Below are 24905 nucleotides of genomic sequence, written 5' to 3' on the forward strand. Positions count from 1 at the left end.
GAGTGTGTTGTTTAATTTTTTATTGTTTAATATTTGTGAATTTTCCAGTTTTTCTCCTATTAATTTCTAGTTTTATAACATTGTGTTTGGAAAAGATACTTGGTATGATTTTAATCTTTTAGAATTTGCTCACTTGTTTTGTGACCTGTCATATTATCTATCCTGCAGAATGTTCTGTGTACACTTGAGAAGAATGTATATTCTGCTGCTGTTGAATATAATGATCTGTATATGTCTGTTAGATCCATTTATCCTAAAGTATATTTCAAGTCCAACATTTCCTTACTGATTTTCTGTTGGATGATCTATCAGCTGTTGAAAGTGGCAGTATTGAAGTCCCTTACTATTATTGTATTGTCTGTTTCTCCTTTAGGTCTGTTAATATTTGTATATTTAGGTGCTCTGATGTTTGGAGCGTATATATTCACAGTAACTATCTTCTTGATGAATTGATCCTTTATCATTATATAATGATCTTCTTTGTGTTTTGCAGTTTTTGGCTTAAAGTCTATTTTGTCTGATATAAGTATAGCTACACCTGTTCTCTTTTGGTTTCCACTTGCAGGGGATATCTTTTTTTATCCCTTCACTTTGAGTTTATGTGTGTCCATAAAGCTGAAGTGGGTCTCCTGTAAGCGGGATATTGCTAGATTGTGTTTCTTTAATCCATCCAGACACTCTTTGCCTTTTGACTGAAGAATTCAATCCATTTACATTTAGAGTAATTATTGATAATTATTTACTATAGGTAAGGACTTACTAATGCTATCTTATTAATTGTTTTCTGGCCATTTTATAGTTCACTTGTTCCTTTCTTCCTCTCTTGCTGCCTTCCTTTGTGAATTGATTGACTTTCTTTAGTGATATGCTTTGATTACCTTCTCTTTATCTTTTTGTGTATGTACTGTAGGTTTTCACTTTGTAGTTACCAAAAGGCATACATAAATCATCTAATAGATAGAACCATCTATTTTATGCTGATAACAACTTACAAAGAGCTGGATTAGCTGAACTGAGCCAGCCTGTGGAAAGACAGCAAGGTCTTAAGCTGATGTCAGCATTTCTAGCATGCAAGATTCTTTTCAGGGCCTTTGGTTTATAGCCCTTGGCCCTGGAAATACTTACTTCTTACCATTGTTCCTTGACCCAGCTACCCCTTGATAAATTTCTTTTATCAAAGAAAGCTCCAAAGCTAACATATAGATATGTAACATAATGTGGTGGTGGGGCTCACTCTTGCTCTTAGAAGAGTTTCAAGAGAACATCCAGCTTGCCCACCATGGGAGGCTCCTCTTCCCTTGGCCATTTTGTGTACAGAAAATCTGTGGCTAACCTATACTCTGGAAAAATGAGAATTCAATGTACAGAGTATGGTTCCCTACTTTTCTGCTTCTAAGATTTCTTCAAAAAATACTGTTTGTATCTGTACCCTCTGGTATTAGTGATATGTGTCCATGACACTGTTGCACAACAAGTGTTGAGAGTGAATATACTTACCTAGTTCCTTATCTTATGGGGACTTCATTCAGTCTTTTATCATTGAGTATGATATTTAATGTGGGTTTTTCATGAAATTTCCTTCTCTTCATAGTTGCAAAGAGTTTTGTTTTTTTTTTAAATTATGAATGGATGTTGAATTTTGTCAAATGCTTTTCCCCCCCTGCATCTATTGACCCTATTATCATGATATCTTTCTTTGTCTCTAATAATAATTTTTGCGTTAAAGTCTATTTTTTATTAAGGTGAAATATACATTACATAAATTTACCATTTAAAACATTTTAAAGTATATTATTCAGTGGCATTAAGTACATTTTATTTTGTGCAACTGCTATAAGAGTCTAGTGCCCAGACTTTTACAACACCTAAAATAGAAACCCTGCACCTGTTAAACAGTCACTTCCCATTTTCCCCTTTCCATTCCCTAGAAACTACTGTTTGTTTTCTGTGTCTATGAATTTGCCTATTCTGGATATTTAATATAAGTGGGATCATACAATATTTGTCCTTTCAGCTCTAGCTTTTTTCACAAATTAATGTTTTTAGGGTTCATCTGTGTTTCAGCACACATCAGTACTTTATTTCTTTTTATACTGGATAATATTCCACTGTATAGATATATCATTTTATTTATCCATTCATCAGTTGATGGAGATTTGAGTTGTTTCTACCTTTTAGCTATTGTGAACAGTGCTACTATTCATGTACTAACTTTTGTTTGAACACCTGTTTTCAACTCTTTGGGGTACATACCTAGGAGAGGAAATATTGGGTCATTTGATAATTCTATGTTTAATTAGTGAGTAGCAGCCAAACTGTTTTCCATAGTGGCTGTACTATTTCACATTCCCACCAGCAATATATGAATGTTCCAGTTCTCCATAACCCCACCAACACTTGTTTTTCTCTATTTTTTATTTTAGCTATCCTAGTGGATTTATCTCATTGTGGTTTTGATTTGCATTTTCCTAGTGCCTAATGACATCGAGCATCTTTTCAGTGCTTGTTGGCTGTTTGTATATCTTCTTTGGGGTAACATCTGTTCAAGTTCTTTGCTCATTTTAAAATTGCTTTGGTTGTCATTTGGTTGTTTATTACTAAGGATTCTTTATATATTCTGGATACAAGAATCATCAGCTATATGATTTACAAATATATTCTCCCATTCTGTGGGTTGTCTTTGCACTCTCTTTGTAATGTACTTTGATGCACAAAAATGTTTAACTTTGATGAAGTCCAATTTAATTATTTTTCCTTTTGGTGTCATACCTAATAAATGATTGCCAAATCAAAGGGTACATGAAGATGTACCCTATATTTATAGCTCTTATTTTGGTCTTTGACACATTTTGAATTAACTTTGTACATGATGTGACATAAGGATCATGCTTCATTATTTTCCATATGGATCCAGTTGTCCCAACATTTGTTGAAGGGATTATTTTTACCCCAATGAATTGTCTTAGTATCCTTGCTAAAATCAGTTAGCTATAATTGTGTTTATTTCTGGAATCTCAATTCTATTCTATTTATTAATATGTCCATCCTTATGCCAATATCATACTGTTTTGAATATTGTAGCTCTGTAGTAATTTCTGAAGTCAGGAAGTATGAGTCTTTCAGCTTTGCTCTTCTTTTTCAAGATTGTTTTCACTCTTTGGGGCCTCTTGTGATTTCGTATGTATTTTAGGATTTTTTTTTTCATTTCTGCATAAGAGGCCATTGGAATTTTGATAGGGACTGAGCAGAAAGTGTAAATTGCTTTGGGGGAGTATTGCCACCTTAACAATAGTAATTTTTCCAATCTGTGAACAAGGGATGTGTTTCCATTTATTTATGTCTTCTTTATTTTTTTCAGCAATGTTTTATAGTTTTCAGTGTACAAGTCTCACATTTCCTTCATTAAATTTATTCCCAAGTGTTTTATTATTTTTGATTCTACCATAAACTGAATTGTTTTCTTATTTTCCTTTTTTGATTGTTCATTGCTAGTGCAAGAAATACAACTGATTTTTGAGTGTTGATTTTGAATCCTGCAACTTTACTGAATTCATTTATTAGCTCTAATGGTTTTTGTGAGTGTGTGCTTAGGATTTCTACATATAGGATTATGTCAACTGCAAATAGAGATGGTTTTACTTCTTCATATCCAGTTTAGATGTCTTTTATTTCTTTTTCTTGCCTACTTATAAATGACTAACTTTAGATTTAAAGACACAGTAAGGTGAAAGTAAAAGGATGGGAAAAGGTATTCCACATATACAGGAACCAAAAGAGCTGGAGTGGCTGTACTAATATCACAGACATTAGACTTTAACACAAAAATTATTGCTAGAGACAAAGAAGAATATTATATAATGATAAAAAGGCTAATAGGTACCGAAAGTCATTAAACAAAATTCCTGACCCAGTTATGATTTTAAAAAAGAATCTTTTAGTAAACAGTGAATAGGGGGAAATTTCGTCAGTCTCATAAAAGATATTTATGAAAAACGTACAGCTAGCATCATTTTCAATGGTGAAAGACTGAATGGTTCTTCCCCTAGGACCAGAATGAGACAGTGATGCTTGTTTTCACCATTTCTATTCAACATCATGCTAGAAGTTCTAGCCAGAGTAATTGAATAAAGATTTATCAGGCAAATACTTTAAATCAACTATTTTAACTATGTTTAAATAGCTAAAGCAAACTGTGTCTAAAGAACTAAAGAAAATATGCAACTGATGGCTCACCAAATAGGGAATATTAATAAATAGAAATTATTTTTAAAAAACTGAATAGAAATTCTGAAGTTAAAAAGTTAAGTGAAATGAAAGTTAACTATGGGGACTCAACAGCAGATTGAGAAGGCAGAAGAAAGACTCAGTGGACTTGAAGATAGGTTAGTTGTTCAATATCTGGGCTTCCTCAGGGACAGTTTCTGTTGATTGCTTTTTTTCCTTTGATCCATATTTCCTTATTTTGTCTCATGCCTCATAATTTTTATTGAAACCTGGACATTAAAAAAGTATAATAGGAATAATATGTAAATCAGATTCTTCCCTCTCAGGGTTTGTTTTTTGTTGATGCTTGTTGTAGTTGTTGTTTGTTTGTTTCATAACTTACAAGTCTGTAATCTTTCTGTGGATAGACACAGAAGTCTTTGTTCCATTTGTTTAGCAGTCAGCTAATGATTGAAGAGAACTTTCCTTGAATGTTTGGACCCAAAAGATATCTCCCAGTATTTGCTGGAAGGCATGTTGCCTTTTGCTGTGTGCATGTTGGGGCATGCCTTCAACACTCAGCCAGGCAGTTTATAACTGTGCCTTAGCCTTCACTTCCTGCTTGAACATAGCCTAAAGGTTAGACAGAGCTAAAGCTTAGGATCTTTTCCTGAGCATGTGCAAACCTCCATATAGCCCTAATTTTGCTATATTCTAGGCCTTATTCTAAGTAGGAGATTCTGATAGCTTAGATAAGGCTGTGGTGATGGAGAAGAAAAATCCAGGTAATCTTAAGGAGGTATAATTCACTGATTATTAAATATACAGATAGGCACATACAACATTTCAAAAAATTTTTTGCTTTAAAATTCTGATAGTGAATAATTTAACCTTTTAAAAACCTATGTGACAGATTATCCATATTTCTTTGTTGATTTGCTCCTCTTTGAACTCTGTATTTGCTTCACTTTGAATTTTTTTTTTGATTCTAAGACAATTGGTCTATCTATTCAAAAAAGAAAATTGTAAAAGGAAGTTACTATGAATTTTTTTCTAACAAGAACTTTTTCTTCCTAGTGGATATTTTGACATACGTTGTCTGGAAGATAAGTGGCTTACCTGTATCTCGTGTAATTGGAAGTGGTTGTAATCTAGACTCTGCGCGTTTCCGTTACCTAATTGGAGAGAAGTTGGGTGTACATCCCACAAGCTGCCATGGTTGGATTATTGGAGAACATGGTGATTCTAGTGGTAAGTATAAACTCATTATGGATTCACACTTCTTAGCTTTAATAATGCTTATTTTCTTTAAAATTCTATTTTTTCTGATATTAATATAGCTGCACACTTTTATTTTATTGATACTTTCCTGGTGTATCTTTTTCTATTCCTTTACTTTCGGTCTTTTGTGTCATTGATTTAGCTACCTCTCACAAAATAGTGCATAATGTGTATAGCTATTTTGAAAGTCAGTGAGTGTTTCTCTTTTCTGAAGCACTTTCACTTATTGTGATCTTTAAAACAGAGTTTTTAAGATATAATACACATCCCATAAAATTTACCCATTTAAAGTGTATAATTCACTGGGTTTTAGTATATTCATAGAGTTGTGCAACCATCACCACAATCTAATTTTAGAAAATTTTTATCACCCCAAAAAACTCACACCTGCACTCACCCTGACCCTAGTTCCAGGCAACCATTAGTCTACTTTCTCACTCTGTAGATTTGTTTATTCCAGACTTTTCATAGAAATAATATTGTTTAATATGTGACTTAAACTATTACTTGGATCACACCAACCATTTTCTTTTAACTGAAACATTTAATCTGTACTACATGATTAGAACTTTATACTTACAGTGTTCTCTAATTATGTTATATATGTGTAAATCTTCTTCCCATAATGCCAATAAACCTATTGAAAATAGGCTCCATTTGTTCATTCATTCAATCATTCGTTTATTCAAAATATTTAACGAGCCCTTCTCTTTTCTTTATGTTTCAAGGGTTGTAGTATTATAAATACATTTGATTTGACTTAAACAAATATTTCTTTGACCAATGCCTTAATTTGACCTTGTTGGCTTGTGTTATTGTCTTTACTCAGCCCTTCATCCTGAAAATTATTTTCCCAGATATGTTTTAATTTCTCCCATTTAATATTTCATGATTTTATTTTGAAAAACCATGTATGATTTAATAATATGGTATTAATTTATTATTCTTTTCTCTCTTTGCTTGTAATATTTTATCATTTCTTACAGATTATTTTCTTTATGGATTCCATGTTTGTATCTTGCTTTAAAATGTCTCCTAAAATGTCACACAATTACAAATAAATTCTACTATGTATTTTCTAATATTTTATAATTTTATGTTACACATTTCCCTCTTTTGTCCATTTGAAACTTATTTTTATATACGGTGTAAGATTGTAACCTAATTTTATATAAAAAAAAAACCCACTGAACTTCAACAACTGATGCAGTACTGGCAAGGAGAGTTTATTCTGAGATTTTGTTTTTTTAGTGCCCTTATGGAGTGGAGTAAATGTTGCTGGTGTTGCTCTGAAGACTCTAGACCCTAAATTAGGAACTGATTCTGACAAGGACCACTGGAAAAATATCCATCAACAAGTTGTTGGAAGGTAACAATAATCATTCATTTTCTTAATGCCTTAATAATCAATCTTAAGAACAAAGTTCACAGACAAAAGTATGTAAGTTATCTTTGCTTTTGTGAGATAAATAACATTCTGAAAGTATACAAATTCAGACTTACATAATGCATAGCTTTCTTATGAGGGCATTTGTCAATAGAAAAGATGTAGTTATCACTTCATAAGTGTTTGAGGGCAAAATAGGGTAGTAATTAGGAGCATGGACCTTGGAACCAGGTTGCCCAGGTTTTTTCAAACCTAACTTCACCATTTATTAGTGGTGTGGTATTGGGAGTTTATTTAAAATATCAAAAGTCAGTTTTCTCATAATTAAAAATGGGGTAGTGATAGAGCCTACCTTTGAGGGCTATTATGAAGGGTAAATGACTTAGTACATGTAAAATGGTACCTTGAACTTATTAAGTGTTCATCAGAAGACTTGATGAAAAGAAACATGAAACTGATGCAGATGATCAGAAGTTAACTAGGTTTACTTATAAATGAAGACCCTGACTTCATATACATCACCTTAACAGCATGATTCTCCTTCATGCTTTAGCCAAGATACATATTAGTAACTTAGAAATCACTTTTGGATATTCAGAACTAGAACATGAAATCTACAAAAGCCACAAGTCTACTGAATGTATATTTATGATAACAGCCTTACAAAAATGTTTAAGAATTAGGGTAGAGACTAGAAAGGCACACAATATAACAAAAAGGTGATTATGGGTTAGTTTTATAAATGACATTTGGTTTAAAAATAAATTATATTATTTTCTGATTATTGAAGCACATGACCACTTTAATGGGTATAGAGTTTCATTTTGGGAAGATGAAAGAGTTCTGGAAAGGATGGTGGTAATAGTGGTACATTATGCACTTAATGTCATTGAACTGTATGCTTAAAATGGTTTAAATGGCAAATTTTACCACAGTTATAAAAAAATAAAATAAGTACATGGCTACAGATAGTGGTCTGGAGTTCAGACTCAAATTCACAGTATATATAATAGGTTTTAATCTAGAGTTAACTTTATCTAAAAAAAAAGTTTATCTAGCTTAGTCAAATGATACTGGATAGAAAACACAGTATGGAATATTGCATTTTCTTTAGGAGGTGTTGCAAATGCTCAGGTATAGCTTCCAGGCCCTATCACTACGTGAGGCATACCTAGTTGTAAATGATGAGGGCAGACCTCAGCATAGGAAGCCACTGCATTTGTTTACCAACAAGTTTTAATACCATTCTTGTCCCATAGCCCTCAGGATCTGCATGCTTGTGCCAGGTCTTCTAGTCCTGGTGCAATGCACAAGTCAAGTGTTACATAATATACAATGTTGATAACCTTGTTCTGTTAAGGTTATGGTTACTATTCCACATTTATCTTAAATAATTTATGTATTTATTTTATTTTTTCTGATTTTTTATTATGATAAAATATACGTAACATATTATATACGATCTTAATCATTATAAGTGATTTTAAGTTCAGTGGTATTAAAACCATTAATAATCTTGTGTAACCATCACTACCATCCATCTCCTAACTCCTTTCATATTGTAAAACTGAAATTCTATATCCATGAAACAATCCCTCCCCTTTACCTTCTCTCCTGAGGCCCTCGCCACCACAATGCTGCTTTCTGCTTCTATGGTTTGACTACTCCAATTATCTCATGTAAGTGGGATCATACAGTATTTGTCTTTTTGTGACTGACTTATTTCACTTAGCATAATATCCTTAAGGTTCATCCATGTTATAGCATATGTCAATTTCCTTACTTTTAAAGGCTGAATAATATTCCAGTGTGTGTGTGTGTGTGTGTGAATGTATATACACACACACACCACATATTGCTTATCCATTCATCTGCCAATGGACACTTGGTTTGCTTTCATGCTTTAGCTATTGTGAATATTGCTGCTATGAACATGGGTGTACAAATATCTCTTCAAGACCCTGCTTTCAGTTCTTTTGGGTATATACCCATAAGTGGAATTGTTGCATCATATGGTAATTCTATTTTTACTTTTTTGAGGAACCACCATACTATTTTCCACAGTGGCTATATCATTTTACATTCCCACCAACAGTGTACAGGGGCTCCAGTTTCTCCACATTGTCACCAATACTTGTTATTTTCTGTTTGATAGTAGCCATCCTAATGGATGTGAGGTAGTGTTTCATTGTAGCTCTGATTTGCATTTCCTTGATTAGTGATGAACAGTTTGTTATGTGCTTATAGGCCATCTGTATATCTTCTTTAGAGAAATGTCTATTCAAGTATTTTGCACATTTTTGAATTGGGTTGTTTGTTTTACTGTTGTTGAATTTTAAGAGTTCTTTCTATATTCTGTATATTAGTCTTTTTTCAGATAATTTACAAATATTTTCCATTCTGTAGGTTCTTTTTTTTACTCTTTTCATAGTGTCTTTTGACATACAAAAAATTAAAAGTTGTTCTTGAAGTCCATTTGTCTTTTTTTTTCTTTTGTTGCCATTGGTATTCTATCCAAGAAATCATTGCCAAATGCAGTGTCATGAAGCTTTTGCCTTATGTTTTCATGTAAGAGAGTCATAGGTCTTGCATTCAGATCTTTGATTCATTTTGAGTTAATTTTTGTAAATGATATTAGGTAAGGGTACAACTTTAATCATTTGCATGTGGATATCGTTTCCCTAGCACCATCTGTTGAAAAAACTGTCGTTTTCAACGAGTGTGGTCTTGGCACATTTGTTGAAAATCAATTGACCATTGAAATATGTAGGTTTGTTTCTGGGCTTTCTATTCTGTCCCTCTGGTCTATATGTTTGTCTTGATGCCAGTACTACACTGTTTTGATTACTGTAGCTTTTGTAGTAAGTTTTGAAATCAGAAGTGTGAGTCCTTCAGCTTTGTTCTTCTTTTTCAAGATTGTTTTGGCTTTTCAGAGTCTCTTGAGATTCCATATGAATTTTAGGGTGAGTTTTTCTATTTCTGCAAAAAATATCTTTGGGAATTTGATGGGGATTTCAGTGAATCTATAGATGATTTTGGGTAGTATTGACATCTTAATAATACTAACTCTCCAATCCATGAACATAGGATGTGTTTCCTTTTGTTTATGCCTTTAATTTCTTTCAGCAATGTTTTGTGGTTTTCATTGTACAAGTCTTTCACCTCCTTGGTTAAGTCAATTCCTAAGTAGTTTTTATTTTTGATGTTATTGTAAAGGGGATTGTTTTCTTGATTTCATTTTCAGATTGTTTATTGTTATTATATAGAAATGCAATTTTAATGTTAACTTTGTATCCTCCTACTTTGCTAAATCCATTTATTAATTAAGCAGTTTTTTTGTGTATGTGGAATCTTTATGGTTTTCTGCATAAGATCATGTTATCTGTAAGTAGATATATTATTATGTTGAGGTAGTTTTCTTCTATTCCTAGTTTCTTGAATGTTTTTATCATGAAAAACTGTTGAATTTTGTCAAATGATTTTTCTACATCATTTGAGATGATAATGTGGTTTTCCTCCATTATTCTTTTAATGTGGTGTAGTACATTGATGGATTTTGGTATGTTGAACCATCCTTGCATTTCTAGGAATAAATCCCACTTGGTCATGGTGTATAATCTGTAAAATATACTGCTGAATTTGGTTTGCTAGTATTTTGTTGAGGATTTTTGCATCAGTATTCATAAGGGATAATGGTCTGTAGTTTTCTTTTCCTATAGTGACTTTGTCTGGCCTTGGTATCAGGGTGATGCTAGCATCATTGAATGAGTTAAGAAGTGTCTGAGCTTGTGCTTTTCCCTGGGCATATGTAGTTACTTTCTTATTTCTCCCAAATATGCAGTTGCTAATGTATATTCTAGACTTTAATGTTTGTCTCTCAAAAGAGGGAAAAGAAATAATAAGGGAAGAAGGAAAGTGTGCCTGCCCTTTAAATTCTTTTGTCTGCACCTCTGTTATCAGAAGCAGTAATCAGCCGTTAGAGAACAGATCACTGATATTTGGAGGAAAAGGTTATTTTTGCAGGCTGTGCACAAGCTGCTTTGGGTACCGTGAACAGCTGCTACCGTGCTAAGAACTGATATTGGCTAAAATTAACCACAATTTAACAGCAAGCCTTCCCCTGGAATTTTCAGGTTTTCAGAAGATGCCAGAGTTCCCCCCAAAGTTATATCAGACAGATTCTGGCAATATAATTACTGTCTAGGTAGGGAGAGAGATTCATGGTGCTTCCTACTTCTCCATATTCCCAGAATCCATCAGTATTTAATTTTTTTTTTTTTTACCTAGAAAACTGTTTTGTGAAAAAGCAATCTCGAAGTCACCTTCCCAGATGCTCTTGCCTTTTTGGAAAGGGTCCATACCTGCTGTTAACCCTTTATCCATTGATACTCCACATGACCTGGGTGATTATCTATGCACCATATTTTCCTCATAGTTCCTGTGACAAATATGTCCTAATATTTTATACATAAAAAAGATAAGTTAGTATACTTATGACAACCAGGATCTATAAGATCCAGTAGGTAACCAGAATTCCTTCCTAGATGTTTTGGCAATTCTTAACTAATTGTACTATCTTATTTTGCCCTTTTATTTGCTGTCATTTGTACCTTATTAAAAGTTATTGATAGTTTGAAATATTGAAAGTTATTGATATTTACTTGTGTGTTCAATATTTAATTTCTAAAGCAAATGTTATTTCCTCTTCTAGTCAAACTGTTTCCATAGGGATCACATCAATTGGAAGTTTTAGGTCAATTTCCCTAAGTGTCTTTTCACGTTGATAATTGTTACTGATATATTTCATTTTCTTAAATTTCCTTGAGGGCACCTACATACCCTTTGTTATGCCACAGAGCTTTGGATGGAGATTAAATTAATGCCTAGCAAATGAAACATGTTACAGTATCATTTTTTATCTTCCTCAACAAAAATGTCCCTTACCCATATACCATATATTTCCAGCTATAGGGGGCTATTAGAGGCCATCTCCTAGTAAATGCAGGAATCTACCTGATCTGGAGGCACAACCATAACACAGCTATGGAGGAACATGTTATAGCCAATATTGGTTTCCAAATGTCATGGAATAGCCCATCAACTTCTTACAGGGATGTCATGCTGTTAGCCTTTTGTCTGCCGAAGCCCTGGTAATTGTACTTTGGTTATTTTCTTGTTAACTTGAAATACTATTGCCATAAGGAAGTAATGATTAAGATAACATTTTCCACTGAAGTCCTTTGTGATTTGAATACTAAATACTGTAGCACATTACAGTACTCATTCCAATAAGTCCTCTCAATAATGCAGTATCCAAAATGCATTTACCCCTTGGTCATTTAGCAGAGGATCTATAATTATAAAGAATCCTCAGGATACTGCTAATGTTTATCTAAAAATGACTCAATTATTTTAAATTATAGCCTCCAGTTTTCCAGTGCCTAACCAGCAATTGCAGGGGAGTGACATCATGATTTAATAGGATGTGCTTCCAGGTTCTGAATAAAGCATTTAGTTTACAATATTTGTCATTTTTCATCTTAAAATATCAGCCTTAAAACTGCTTGTTCTTTTAAGAATTTTTTATTTTTATTGATGTATAGTTGATTTTCAATGTTGTGTTAGTTTCTGGTGTACAGCATAGTGATTCAGTTATATATGTACATATATTCTTTTTCAATATAGGTTATTAAAAGTTATTGAATATAGGTCCCTGTGCTATACAGTAGGACCTTGTTTATCTGTTCTGTATATAGTTTGTATCCGTTAATCCCAAACCCAATTTACCCCTCCCCCCCACTTTCCACTTTGGTAACCATAAATTTGTTTTCTATATCTACAAGTCTCTTTCTGTTTTATAAATATGTTCATTTGTGTCATTTTGGTTTTGGTTCCACGTGTAAGTGATATCATATGATATTTGTCTTTCTCTGTCTGACTTATTTCACTTAGTATGATAATCTCCAGGTCCATCCACGTTGCTGCCAATGACATCTTATTTCATTCTTTTTATGGCTGTGAGTAGTTTTCCATTGTACATATATATATATACACCACATCTTCTTTATCCATTCATCTGTTGATGGACATTTAGGTTGCTTCCATGCCCTGGCTATTGTAAATAGTGCTGCTATGAACAATGGGGTCCATGTGTCTTTTTAAATTGGAGTTATCTCTGGATATATGCCCATGAATGGGATTGCTGGATCATATGATAAGTCTATTTTTAGTTTTTTAAGGAATCTCCATACTGTTTTCTTTAGTGGTTGCACCAAATCACATTCCTACCAACAGTGATGTAGGGTTCTTTCTCTCAACACCTTCTCCACTGTTTATTGTTTGTGGACTTTTTAATGATGGCCATTCTGACAGATGTGAGGTGATACCTTCTTGTGGTTTTGATTTGCATTTCTCTAGTAATTAGTGATATTGAACATCTTTTCATGTGCCTATTGGCTGTCTGTTTGTCTTCATTGTAGAAATGTTTATTTAGGTCTTCTGCCCATGTTTTGACTGGGTTGTTTATGTTTTTGTTATTGAGTTGTATAAGCTGTTTGTATATTCTAGAAGTTAAGCCCTTATCAGTTGCATGATTTGCAAATATTTTCTTCTAGTCCATAGGTTGTCTAGGTTGTCGTTTTGTTTTGTTTATGGTTTCCTTTGCTTTGCAGAAGCTTATAAGTTTAATTAGGTCCCATTTGTTTATTTTTGCTTTTATTTCTATTGCCTTGGTAGACTGACCTGGAAAAACATTGCTATGATTTATGTCAGAGAATGTTTTATCTGTTTTCTTCTAGGAGATTTACAGTGTCCTATCTTATATTTAAGTCTTTAAGCCATTTTGAGTTTGTTTTTGTGCATGGTGGGAGGGAGTGTTCTAACTGCATTGATTTACATACAGCTGTCCAACTTGCCTAACACCACTTGCTGAAGAAACAGTCTTTTCTCAATTGTATATTCCTGCCTCCTTTGTTAAAGATTAATTGATCGTAGGTGTATGGGTTTATTTCTGGGCACTCTGTTTTGTTCCATTGATCCATATGTCTGTATTTATGCTAGTACCATGCTGTTTTTATTATGTAGCCTTGTAGTATTGTCTGAAGTCTGGGAGGATTATGCTTCCAGCTTCATTCCTTTTCTTCAGTATTGCTTTAGCAATTCTGGGTCTTTTGTGATTCCATGCAAGTTGTAGGATTGTTCCTTCTAGTTCTGTGGAAAATGTCATGGGTAATTTGATAGGGGTTCCATTAAATCTGTAGACTGCTTTGGGTAGTACGTCCATTTTAACAATATTAATTCTTCCAATCCAAGAGCATGGGATATCTTTCCATTTCTTTAAATCATCTTTAATTTCCTTTATCAGTGTTTTATAATTTTCAATATAGAAGTCTTTTACCTCCTTGGTCAGGTTTATTCCTAAGTATTTTATTTTTTGATGCTATTTTAAAAGGGGTTGCTTTTTTTTACTTTATCTTTCTGGTATTTCATTATTCGTGTAAAGAAATGCAGTGGATTTCTGTATATGAATTTTGTAACTGGCTACCTTGCTGAATTTGTCTGTCAGCTCTGGTAGTTTTTGTATGGAGGGTTTTCTGTATATAAAAATGGTTTTCGTTCTTTATCTTCCTTTTACACCGGCAGTTTTCATTTCATTAGGATGGTTAATAACTACTAAAGGATTGTGTTTTTATCCATTTTTTTTCAACCCTCTTTTCTTTCTCAAGCTATTTTTGTTAACTCCTGAGAGGATAAACATGTCATCCAGATTCCATTGGAAAGATTTGTCCCCAGTTACCTACTGCAGAGCTTTCTTCAATTCATGCATCACCAATCAATCAATCACTAGGCAAAACCTTCCTCCCTTTCCTTTTACTTACCCCACAGAGTCTTGGTTATGTTGAATTAAGAATCTGAAAGTTAATCTTAATTTTGATACCACTCTTCAGTGCCTCTAATAGTGTCCATGGTTTTGGATTGATAGTCAAATCACAGGACATCACAATGCATATAGTCCAGGCCCAGCTTTCCTGTGCCTAGCTGGTCCATTTACACATCAGTCTTATCTTTTGCAACTGAGTGTGTTGTATGTAGGCCTGGGGCCTTAAAACTGTGCCTAGGTGGTTGCAAGACTGCCCCATACAAATAATGATGCTGTACATTCTGTGTTTCTTGTCCTGGATCCTTTTCTCAAAAATATATAAACTTAATGCTAAGTTAAAACCTCTTTGTCCTTTGAGTTTGACTGTCAGTCCAAACCTGAGACTGCTGTTGGTGGCAATGCAAAAATAAAATGCCTACTTATTGTAGAAAATAAGAAAATTCATAAGCATAAAGAAGATAATATGACCTGTAAGCCTATCACTCAAAAATAATCACTATTACTAATTTCATGGATTGATATAATTTGAAAGTTCCTAGGAAAATATATTATGTTTTATTCAAGCCTGAGATAAGAAATTACATGTTTAGAACTATACTATTTTCCTTTGAAAATGTATCATTAACATTTACCCGTATTTCCATATATTGTTGATATGTACACTTAGCCTATAATTATATTAAGTTTAAAGTTACATTGGAACCCTAGTAACAATTTTAAGTGGTCAGCAGGTTACGTATGCTAACTTTCAAGGTGATCTGATTCTCTGTTTAAGTATTTAAGCAACAATAAAAAAAATTAACACATTTCATTTTGAGTTGCACAAATGACCTAGTATTGTACCTTTATCATAAACAAAGGGCAAATTAATTATTATTTAAAATGAATAATGAAGTTTATGAGAATAATATAGAAATTTTATTGCCTATTCATAAATAACTTCAAGAAGAAATTTCTGAGAAAAATTTTAAGAGTGGCATTGACATGTATGTTGCTTTATAATGGATGCTTGAAAAATATTATGTTCTCTCTGTGTCATCTTCTCATGAATTTGACTTTCTTACTTTCCACAACTGTAGTGCCTATGAGATTATCAAGCTGAAGGGGTATACCTCTTGGGCTATTGGACTGTCTGTGACAGATCTGGTAAGATCAATTTTGAAAAATCTTAGGAGAGTGCATCCAGTTTCCACTATGGTTAAGGTAGGCTTAAATAGAATCTTCACTTATCATCTTTCCTTTAATATTGTTAAGTCCTTACTATGTGCCAGGCATTATACAAAATGTTGACAATATACTGGTGAACAAAATAAAGGCCTTGATCTCATAGAGTTTAGTGAAAGAAAGGAACTTAATAAAACAATTACATAAGTGAATATATAACAACACATTTTGGCAAGTGCTATGATGACAAACTATAAAGTCCTAAGAGTATAGAAGAAACTTTAACTACTTTGCGGAGGGGGCAAGGGTGGTAGATAGGTAAGATTTCCTAAGGAAGTAAAGTGTGACCTAATCTGAATAATGTATAGAACTTGATTTGGAATGCTGGACTAATATTCCAAGCAGAGGGAACACAAGTGCAGGGGACTTGAGGTAGCTATAGGTGGAGGGCACTTGAGGCTCTGAAAAGGTCAGTTGTTGAAATGCACAGAGCAAAGGGAGCAAAGGGAAGTGCATGGTGAGGCTTGAGGAAGGAAGTAAGCAGGGTCAGGCCACTGAAAGCCTTCTTTACAAAGGAGTTTGGATCCTTACTATAAGAGCTATGGAAAGCCACTAAAGGAACTTAAACAAGGGGCTGGTTTTACAATCTTTTTTGTTGTTCTTGTTAAAAAGATTCCTGGGGCTGTGAATGGACAAGACAGATTTGAAGAGGACAAGAGTAGATGTGGGCAGACATGTGAAGAGGCTATGGAGTAGCTCAGAATAGAGAGGATGGTAATAATAGAGGTGAAGAGTAGAGGCCAAATTTGAGATACTCTGTATTTAGGTGGTAAAAATCATAGGTCTTGATAATGGAATGAAGTGGCAAATGAGGGAGATAAAGGTCATTCTTCAGTTTCTGTTTTGCATAGTTAGATAGATGGTGATATAATCCACTGAGGAAGGGCAAATTCAAAGAGAGTCAGGTTTGAAGATCCTGTTTGCAGTTATAGAGAAATTGAATTTGAGGTGCCTTTGCAATATCTGAGAAGAAAAAGGCAATTGGGTACAACCTTCTGGAATTCATAAGAGTTGTGTGTTGGAGTTATAAATGTGAGCATCATCAGCGTAAAAACAGTGTATTAGGACTCTTTTGGTTAAAAGCGACAGAAGCCAACTTAAGCAAAAAGAAGATATATTGACTCATGTAACAGAAATGCCAAGGAGGCTTGAACTTCGTGCTCAAACTATATTAGAAGAGCTCTCTTTTCTGTCCATGATCTTGGCTTGTCTTTTCACTCTTTTTCTTTTCTTTTAATTTATTTGTGTGTTGGGAGGAAGGTAATTAGATTTACTTATTTATTTAATGGAGGTTTATTTATTTATTTAATGGAGGTTTATTTATTTAATGGAGGTACTGGGGATTGAACCCTGGACCTTGTGTATGCTAGGCATGCACTCTGTCACTGAGCTATACCCTCTCTCTATCTTTTTACTTTAATGGATTTCAGTCTCATGTGGACATCTTCCATGGGGCAACAAAGATGGCACCTACAGCTGCAGGCTTAGAGCCTATAATATCAGGACCCTTCCTCTCCCTTATCTGTATTAGTTTCTTGATAATTGCTCTTTCTGGGATCACTTGTCCATTACTGTGATACCTGTCAGTTTAGGGAGAGGCAGTTCCCAAAAGGAAAAGAGAGGTTCTGTAAACATAAAAAAAAAGAGGAAGAGATATTGGACATGCAAAGAAAATAGATATCCCTTACACATGGTAACCAAAGCCATGAATTTCAATGAGCTTGCCTTAGGAGAGAGTATAAAGTGAGAAGGCAGATTGAGTATTGAGAAATTTTAGTATTAAAAACTGAGTTTATGTCTGAGTCCACAAACGTAACTGACAAGTGGTGGCCAGAGTTAAAAGAAAAACTAAGAGAACATGGAATCATGGTAGCCAAGAGAAAGGAGATGCCTTAAAGATGAAACGATTGGTTTTCTGTTGTTTGTTGATATAAAGTCATTTAAAGTAGGGATTAAAAATGCCAGGAGGATAAAGTGACAGAAGTCATTGATAACCTTAGCGGGAGATGTTTAATAAAGTAATAGGAATGAAAAAGCTTGATTGGAGTACACCAGGGTTTTCTTTACTTTGGTACTGTTGACTTCTGGGCCAGGTAATTTTTCATTATTGGGGCTCTCCTTTGCATTGTGGGGTGTTAGCAGCATCCCTGACCCCTACTCATTAGATACCAGTAGCATACCAGTTTCAACAATCAAAAATGCCTCCAGACATTACTGAATGTCCCTTGGGAGGCAAAATCACCTCTAGTTGAGAATCTCTTAAATAGACTGGGGAAATTTAAACCAGTGTAAAAAGCTCTTTTGAGGTAAATGGCTGTGAAATTAAGGAAAGAGAGCAGTAATTAGGAAAATTAGGGCAAGGCAAGTTTTTTTTTTCCTTTTAAAAAGATGTTGATGGTAGAGAAGATATTGAAAATAGAAGTACTAAGCAGAGAGGGTGGAATCCAGAGCACAGGTGAAGGTATTAGCCGTAGAAAGGAGGAGGGACAGCTATCTGTTTTAATAGGGGTAACAGAAGAGAGGTAGTGAACCATGTAGATTTGTCAGTTTGGCATTGGAAGCATCTGATTACTTCTATCTTTTTAATGAAACAAGAACAGAATTATCCTTTGAATGTCAGATGTTTGAGAAGATTTGAAATCATCATTGTAGATAGTGAGAAAAAGAATTTGATAAAAAATAAAGGCAGAATTACTGTCAGGTGGATGCTTATTTGAGGTTGGTAAGCATTCATTTTGACATAAATTAAAGATCAACTTTGTTGTGTAGTTTTCTCTAGGGATCTGAGTGAAGGAATAGAGAAAGTAGATAGCTGAATTCATCTGGGTTTGGGTTTTACTTGTAGAGTATTAAAGTGGGAGAGAGAAGAGAACGAGAGAGAGGGAGATATGAAGGTAGGTTTAGTTTGTACACGTGTTAAAAATGGGTTTGAGGGAAGCAGGGTATAGCTCAGTGGTAGTGTCTGCTTCGCATGCACGAGGTCCTGTGTTCAACCTCCAGTACCTCCACTAATAAATAAATAAAGAAACCTAGTTACCTTCTCTCCCTACCAAACAAACAAACACACACACAAAAAATGGGTTTAACCTTCTGCTAAAGGGTCACAGACAAACTCAAGATCTGTGCCCTTAAATGTTACCTACATACAAATGAATAAATTACAAAAAGAGAATGAGTAATAAAGAATTTAAGAAATATTTATAAAAACTAAAAATTGGCCAGGGGTCTTAGGGTGTGGCAAAAGGGTTACAGAATGAACCCAAGAAAGGAATTAAGTTGGATATGGAGGAACCTCATAACAAGTTTCAGAGTAGGATACTTGGGGTTAGAAGAGAAGGTCCTATGAGCTAAAGAAATTAAAAAACTGGAAAGAAAACGAATGGGTTGGTTTATCCACAAGGACAATGAAGACACCAAGGATAATGACAGAAATTGGGATAGAGAGGGGAGATTGTGAGCTAGGTGTCAATTTTTATGAATAAGACAGAAGGCCATTAGACAGGGAAGAAGAGCTGAATAAGATGAGTCTCCAAAAAAAAGTGGGGGATTTTTTTGGTTGTTTTTAAGAGAGCAAGGGATTAATAATTTGAAAGAGAATAAAGAGTATACAATGAATACCACACGCTCTTCCTCAGAAGTTGTAGGAGAATAAAGCCGTTACCCACAGAGGGCTCCTGAAGAAGAGTGAGGGTGGTGTCAAATGAATGCTCCTGAAAAGAGATTGAGTAATACGGGAATTTCATAGCCTTTACTGAACAAATCAATGGACAAGTTATATTTTATAGGAAATACTTAAACATTTGACATTAAGAGCAGAATCATTTGTATATTATTATTATTTTTCCCAGTTACTTCATTTTTATTACTTGACATTTTCAGCCAGTAAAGTTTCCAACAGTTTATTTCACATTAAAATATTAACTGGATTTTTTGTCAAATAAATAGGGAATTCTCTTTAAATAACCATTTCCTCACTTCATGGCTAGTCTGGAAGCAAAGGAAGCAAATTTTAGCACATCCAGGGGTCATACTGCCAACCAGGCATGGAGCTTAAAGGGAAGAGGGTAGGTTGATGGGGTGGTGGCAGGTCATGGTCAGCACACAGGGGAGGCCAGGCCAGGCCTTGGGGGTCAGGACCCCTGTTTCCAGTCTACCCAGCAGTCCCCAAATGGCCTAATGGGATGGACATGCATTTCCAGGTCTAGTCCAAGAAGCCCTTTTAGTATGAAGAAAGACAGTGAAAGCAGAGGGAACAAATTCTTGAAACACTAGCAGGGAAGCTGAAGGGTTTCTTCCCAGCAACTTTCCTAGGCCACCACACCCTGGCAGTTCATGTTAAAGCTCCAGAAGGTATTGTGCTACACACAGGTAGCAACAGAATGACCAACGACAGGAAAGGGAAGGGGAAGCAAGTGTAACTGGGGCTGGAATGTGGCTGGAAAGGGAATTTGGTTTGACAGTCTGGTGGGACAGTGGCCTTCCATGGCTTGGCACAGACCAGAGTGGAGTAAATGTGAGTATAGCTTGGCAGGGGGCCCTCAGAAGGAAGACCTGTGGGTAGTCTGATGGAGTTCCTGAGGTTGAGTATAAAGTGGCTACCAAAATGAGGGAGTTGGACTGCCATAGAGGAGGTGGCCAGGGAGTCCTCTGTGGGCCACTAAAGTGAAACAGGGATACTGAGCTCCTGAGAAGAGCTCCTGAGAAGAGCCCCAGAGATGGTGAGAGGGAACCTTGGCTGAGTAGTGCCTGTGGGCTTCTCTCAACTATTGTGGGAATCTGGGAGGCACCACTCCAGCATTAAGGAGCCTCTCCCTTTCTCAATACTTGTTCCTGGTAACTGTTTACATTCAGACCTGGAGGAAGAACAAGACCTTCCCATTGCCTCCTCCAACCCTACATTCAACCCCAAGGGGTAGGGTAGGAAAAAGCCGTGGGTGGTGGGAAACAGAGGGGTGTGAGAGAGCTACTGGGTCTTCTCTTCCAGGGAGGAGGGAAAGCTGGTTTGTGGATATGTAGCCACTGTGTGGGTTACCCAGGTTATAATAGACTCTGGCAGCTGCCTCTGCAGCCTTGGCTTCAGCTGCAGGAGTGGAGGGAACATCAGTGCTTCTGACTAGAGGATCCATGGCCCCAGGATAGGGCAGTGGCCATCACTTCACCTATTCCATGGCCCTGTCCAACACAGGAGGTCTTCTATCTCTGGTGATAGCCAGGAGGGCAGAGGTACATTCCATTGTTGACTGGCAGAGGAATTACATAAGCCCTGCTGGGTGTGTGAGAGTACCTGTAAATGTTAGGCTCCATTGGAGGCTTCACCTCTGGAAGCTTGAGAAGCCACTTGTTAGCATCTGTTGTTCAAACTCAATGGCATCCCCCAGTGTAAAGATCAGCTTATACAAATCAGAGCCTTCCCAGTCACTTCCTGCTTCAGCTTTCACTGTTTTCTTGACCAAACATAGGCTGCCTGATTTCGCAGTCCTTTCTAAGACTGTATGGCATCCTTCTCCTTAGAAAGATGACTCAGTAAGGGGTAAAGTAGACAGTGCCTTTCCTGGTCCCTTTGAAGGCCTTTGGCATGTTCTTCATGTCATTAAACACAAGTTCTTAGGTGGTCATAGGACATTAGGATACTCTTGGTATTGTTGAGAATCACACCGCTGCCCTCTGAGTGATTCTTGTTGAGCTCCGTCGTCTCTCTGGTGTATTCTTGTTCGGAAGCGCTCTTGCATAGCTGCTTTTCCATATCAGATTACTGAATAATAACCTGATTTTGCCTTTTAGGGTTTATATGGAATAAAAGAAGAAATCTTTCTCAGTATCCCTTGTGTCTTGGGGCAAAATGGTGTCTCAGATATTGTGAAAGTTAACTTGAATTCTGAGGAGGAGGCCCTTTTAAAGAAGAGCGCAAGTACACTTTGGAATGTCCAAAAAGACCTGACATTTTAAAACCTTTCAATCTACTGTTTTATAGAATAGAAGATAGTAGATTGTATATTTTACATTTTGAAAGTATTTTCACCTGATCTGTAAAAAATAAAAAACATTGGACCTGTGACATAACTGCAATCTCTCAAGGCTAGAAAAAGGAAATGGTAAAGAGATTCCTCCTCTTTATGAATCTCTCATGTCTCTTTTCTAATGATATCCAACCTGTACAGATGTGAGTTATATGTAAGCATTGCTTTCAGGTTTAGTAGAATATGTATAATAATCCATTATAATATAGAACTTATGATTCCTCTCACAAAACATCACTTTTTCTAGTATTGAAACTTCATTTTTCATTAGGTCATCAGCATATTCACTTTATATTGCTTCATTAACTTCCTGTGTCCGTATGTAAGCTTTACTAAGTACTTATCTTTTAAGATTGTATATCAGAAGGAAAATAGAAATATAATTTTATGGTGTAAAAAATTAAATGTCTTCAACCCTGCAAGTATTATTCCTATTAATGTAAACTCAAATAGTTAATTTAGTCCCTCTGTTGAAATACCACACAGAGTTTAGATCATCCTCTAGGTTATTTGTTCAGCAAACTGCCACCATGCTTGCTGTGTTATGGTAATGAGGTCAGTATGACATGATTTATTCCCTCAGGTATCTCACAGTAGAGTACCTCATCTGATTATTGATGAATGCTTGATAACAGTCGATTGGTAGCTCCCTCTTGGTGTCCAAGGTGGGAGTGTGTGTGCTTCATATAAAAATATATTATTTCCTTGATTCCGCAAAGAATTTAAGGCCACTATAGGAAATATACAATGAAACAAAAACTAAAAAATCAAGAATAAAACCATTTGCAAATTAGACTAGGACAGGACCAATGCGAAAACTTAGAAGGCATATATGCAGGCCCTGAAGACTTATATGGCTCTCATGGAAGCAAACCCATTTGGCCAGAGAGTTAAGGTTCACCATCTGTTATTCTTGCTATTTGATAGCTTTCATTTTAGTCATCTACTACTGAACATGATTAGTTTCCCATTATTTTGTTTTCTTTCCTTTCTTTTTAACTCTTCCCTTGAATGTACAAAATATGGTCATGAGAGAGAGTTTAATTAGGATGGGGGGAAGGGGAGACTTATATGGATTTTGCCTTTTTTAAGCAACTCTTTTCCTAAAATTAAAACTTCATTTTAGGAAATCCTTGCAGAGATCGGAAGGCTGCATGATGTAATTTCTAGAAAGTAAAACTGCTCTACATCATGTATTCTCAACAGGGGATATATTGCCCCAAGGAGGTGAAAATTGGTTCTTGGGTAGGAGGTTGGTAAAAAAAAATCTTTGATATTTCAAAGGTTTGGCTCTCCAAAGCTCAACCCTACCAGACAAAATTCTCATTCCATAATATTTAATTCCATGACGTGGGGGTAGGTGGGGGAGCTGGACCATTAGGATAATGTCTATCTGAAAAGGCCCTTGAGGGAAAGATAATGAAAAAAAGGATGAGAAATACTACTCTACATTTTGTAAAGGAATTTGTCAGATGTGTATTACGTTTTATGACTCAAATGAGTTAGAAAACAGTTAATTAGGTAGAATGTGGTGGGAGAAGTAGAAACCTTGGTTATCCCAAACTAAGGGATGAGAGGGAGATTTTAGATTCTATATTTGACGACTTCATAAATAACAAGCTGTAGACGTAGTTACCAATCGTATGTGTGGCTATCAACTAGCACTGCCCTGATCAAACTCTTAGGGTTTTTTGTCTATTACTTATAAGTCCCCTTTGCATCGAGGGTTTGTTTTTTGTTGTTTTTTTTTTTTCCTACTTCAGCTCATATTTGTGGGCGGTAAAAATCCCTGATATCCCTTTCTCCTACAGCCCTGGTGAAAAATTCCCAACCAAAAGTCAAAAAGCCCTTCTTGGATACATCTAGACAATGGTTAGAAATAAATTTACTTGTGTTCTCTGGTGGATGGATTCTGGGCAAGTACTCCGTTTGATAGCCAAGGCCCACTAGTTCACAGTGCCTGCTGCACTTGGGGCACTTGGAGCCCAAGAAGCCTCTCTGAAGTCAGCCAACCACAGAAACCTCACCCTGCTGTAGGCGCGCAGGAGACTGGGCGCAGGCGTAGGCGCAGTGCCTCAGAGCCCGCCCCCTGGCCTCGCGCCTGCGCCAGGGGTGCTTGGCCCTTGCGAGGCTTGCACGAGTGGAACACTGCCTTATACGCTGCCTCGGTAGTCAACGGTTTTCCTTCTTTGAACGTCAACCGGCTTTCCCGCCGCTTTCCTCCATTATCTTCCTGTTGAATGGGCGGCCATGAGCTGGGCTGCAGGAGCGCTGATGACCAGCAGGCGAGGGCACGCCGCGGGAGTGAATTTCTTTTGCCCAGGGGTGGCTCAGTGTCCCCTCCAGGAGGCATGCTTCTCGCTCAGGGGCGGCTGGCCCTTCACCCGTGTGAGTGTGGTCGGAAGTTCCCGCGCGCCTGGTGTCCGGGGCCTGTGGACTCTGGGCTTGCGCACCCTGGCCTCGGTCCTGGAGCTGAGAGCTGGGGGAAGAGGAGAAAAAGAAGGCGGGACCGAAGAGCCTTCCCGGTGGTAGGTCTCATTTTTGGTAGAGCAGCCCTTTTTCCTTCCTTCACTCTTAACTCCTCTTTACTGTACCCACCTTTCTCCTCCTCCCTTTGGTGTGTCTCTTGGATGCTGGGCTGCTGGCCAGAAACTACCCAGCTTCTTTGCTGGTCCTATTTGTCACTCCCCGTTGTGTCTGCAGCACCTTCTTCCCCACTGGGGCCCAGGAGTTCTCTATATGCCTCCTCTCACTTAAGGCCAATTCCAAATCTGGAAGTGGCTTCACAGTTTTCCCTCAAGATGGCAGCCATCAAGCATGAACTTAAAATTCACTTCAGAAGAGGCCATTCATCACAGTAAGATCTTCATTATAGGAACTGGATCGGTTGCTATGGCCTGTGCAGTCAGCATCT

The 24905-nt window shown here is 36.2% G+C and overlaps 1 protein-coding gene and 1 pseudogene across 7 annotated transcripts in view; one reads left to right on the plus strand and one right to left on the minus strand.

The window, feature by feature from the left end:
* The window catches only part of LOC102530736 (L-lactate dehydrogenase C chain), an 80509-nt gene that overhangs the window by 12601 nt on the left and 43003 nt on the right, over window positions 1-24905 (plus strand). For 3 of the 7 annotated variants that reach the window (XR_012076613.1, XR_012076614.1, XM_072969650.1), the window contains exons 5-6: window positions 5281-5454; window positions 6736-6853. Coding sequence is in view for 5 of the 7 variants with exons in the window: in XM_072969650.1 (XP_072825751.1) it covers window positions 5281-5454; window positions 6736-6853 (292 nt within the window). In the remaining 2 variants the exon portion in view is untranslated. Of the gene's footprint in view, window positions 1-5280; window positions 5455-6735; window positions 6854-8490; window positions 9021-11158; window positions 11768-15829; window positions 15954-21755; window positions 22414-24905 lie in introns of those variants that run through there. The other 4 variants (XM_006209300.4, XM_072969649.1, XM_072969651.1 and 1 more) reach the window with 3 other exon arrangements.
* Window positions 19948-21612, minus strand: LOC102539508 (WW domain-binding protein 2 pseudogene; annotated as a pseudogene).

This window comes from Vicugna pacos, chromosome 10 (genome assembly GCF_048564905.1).
Source record: "Vicugna pacos chromosome 10, VicPac4, whole genome shotgun sequence".
Taxonomy (NCBI): Eukaryota; Metazoa; Chordata; class Mammalia; order Artiodactyla; family Camelidae; genus Vicugna; species Vicugna pacos.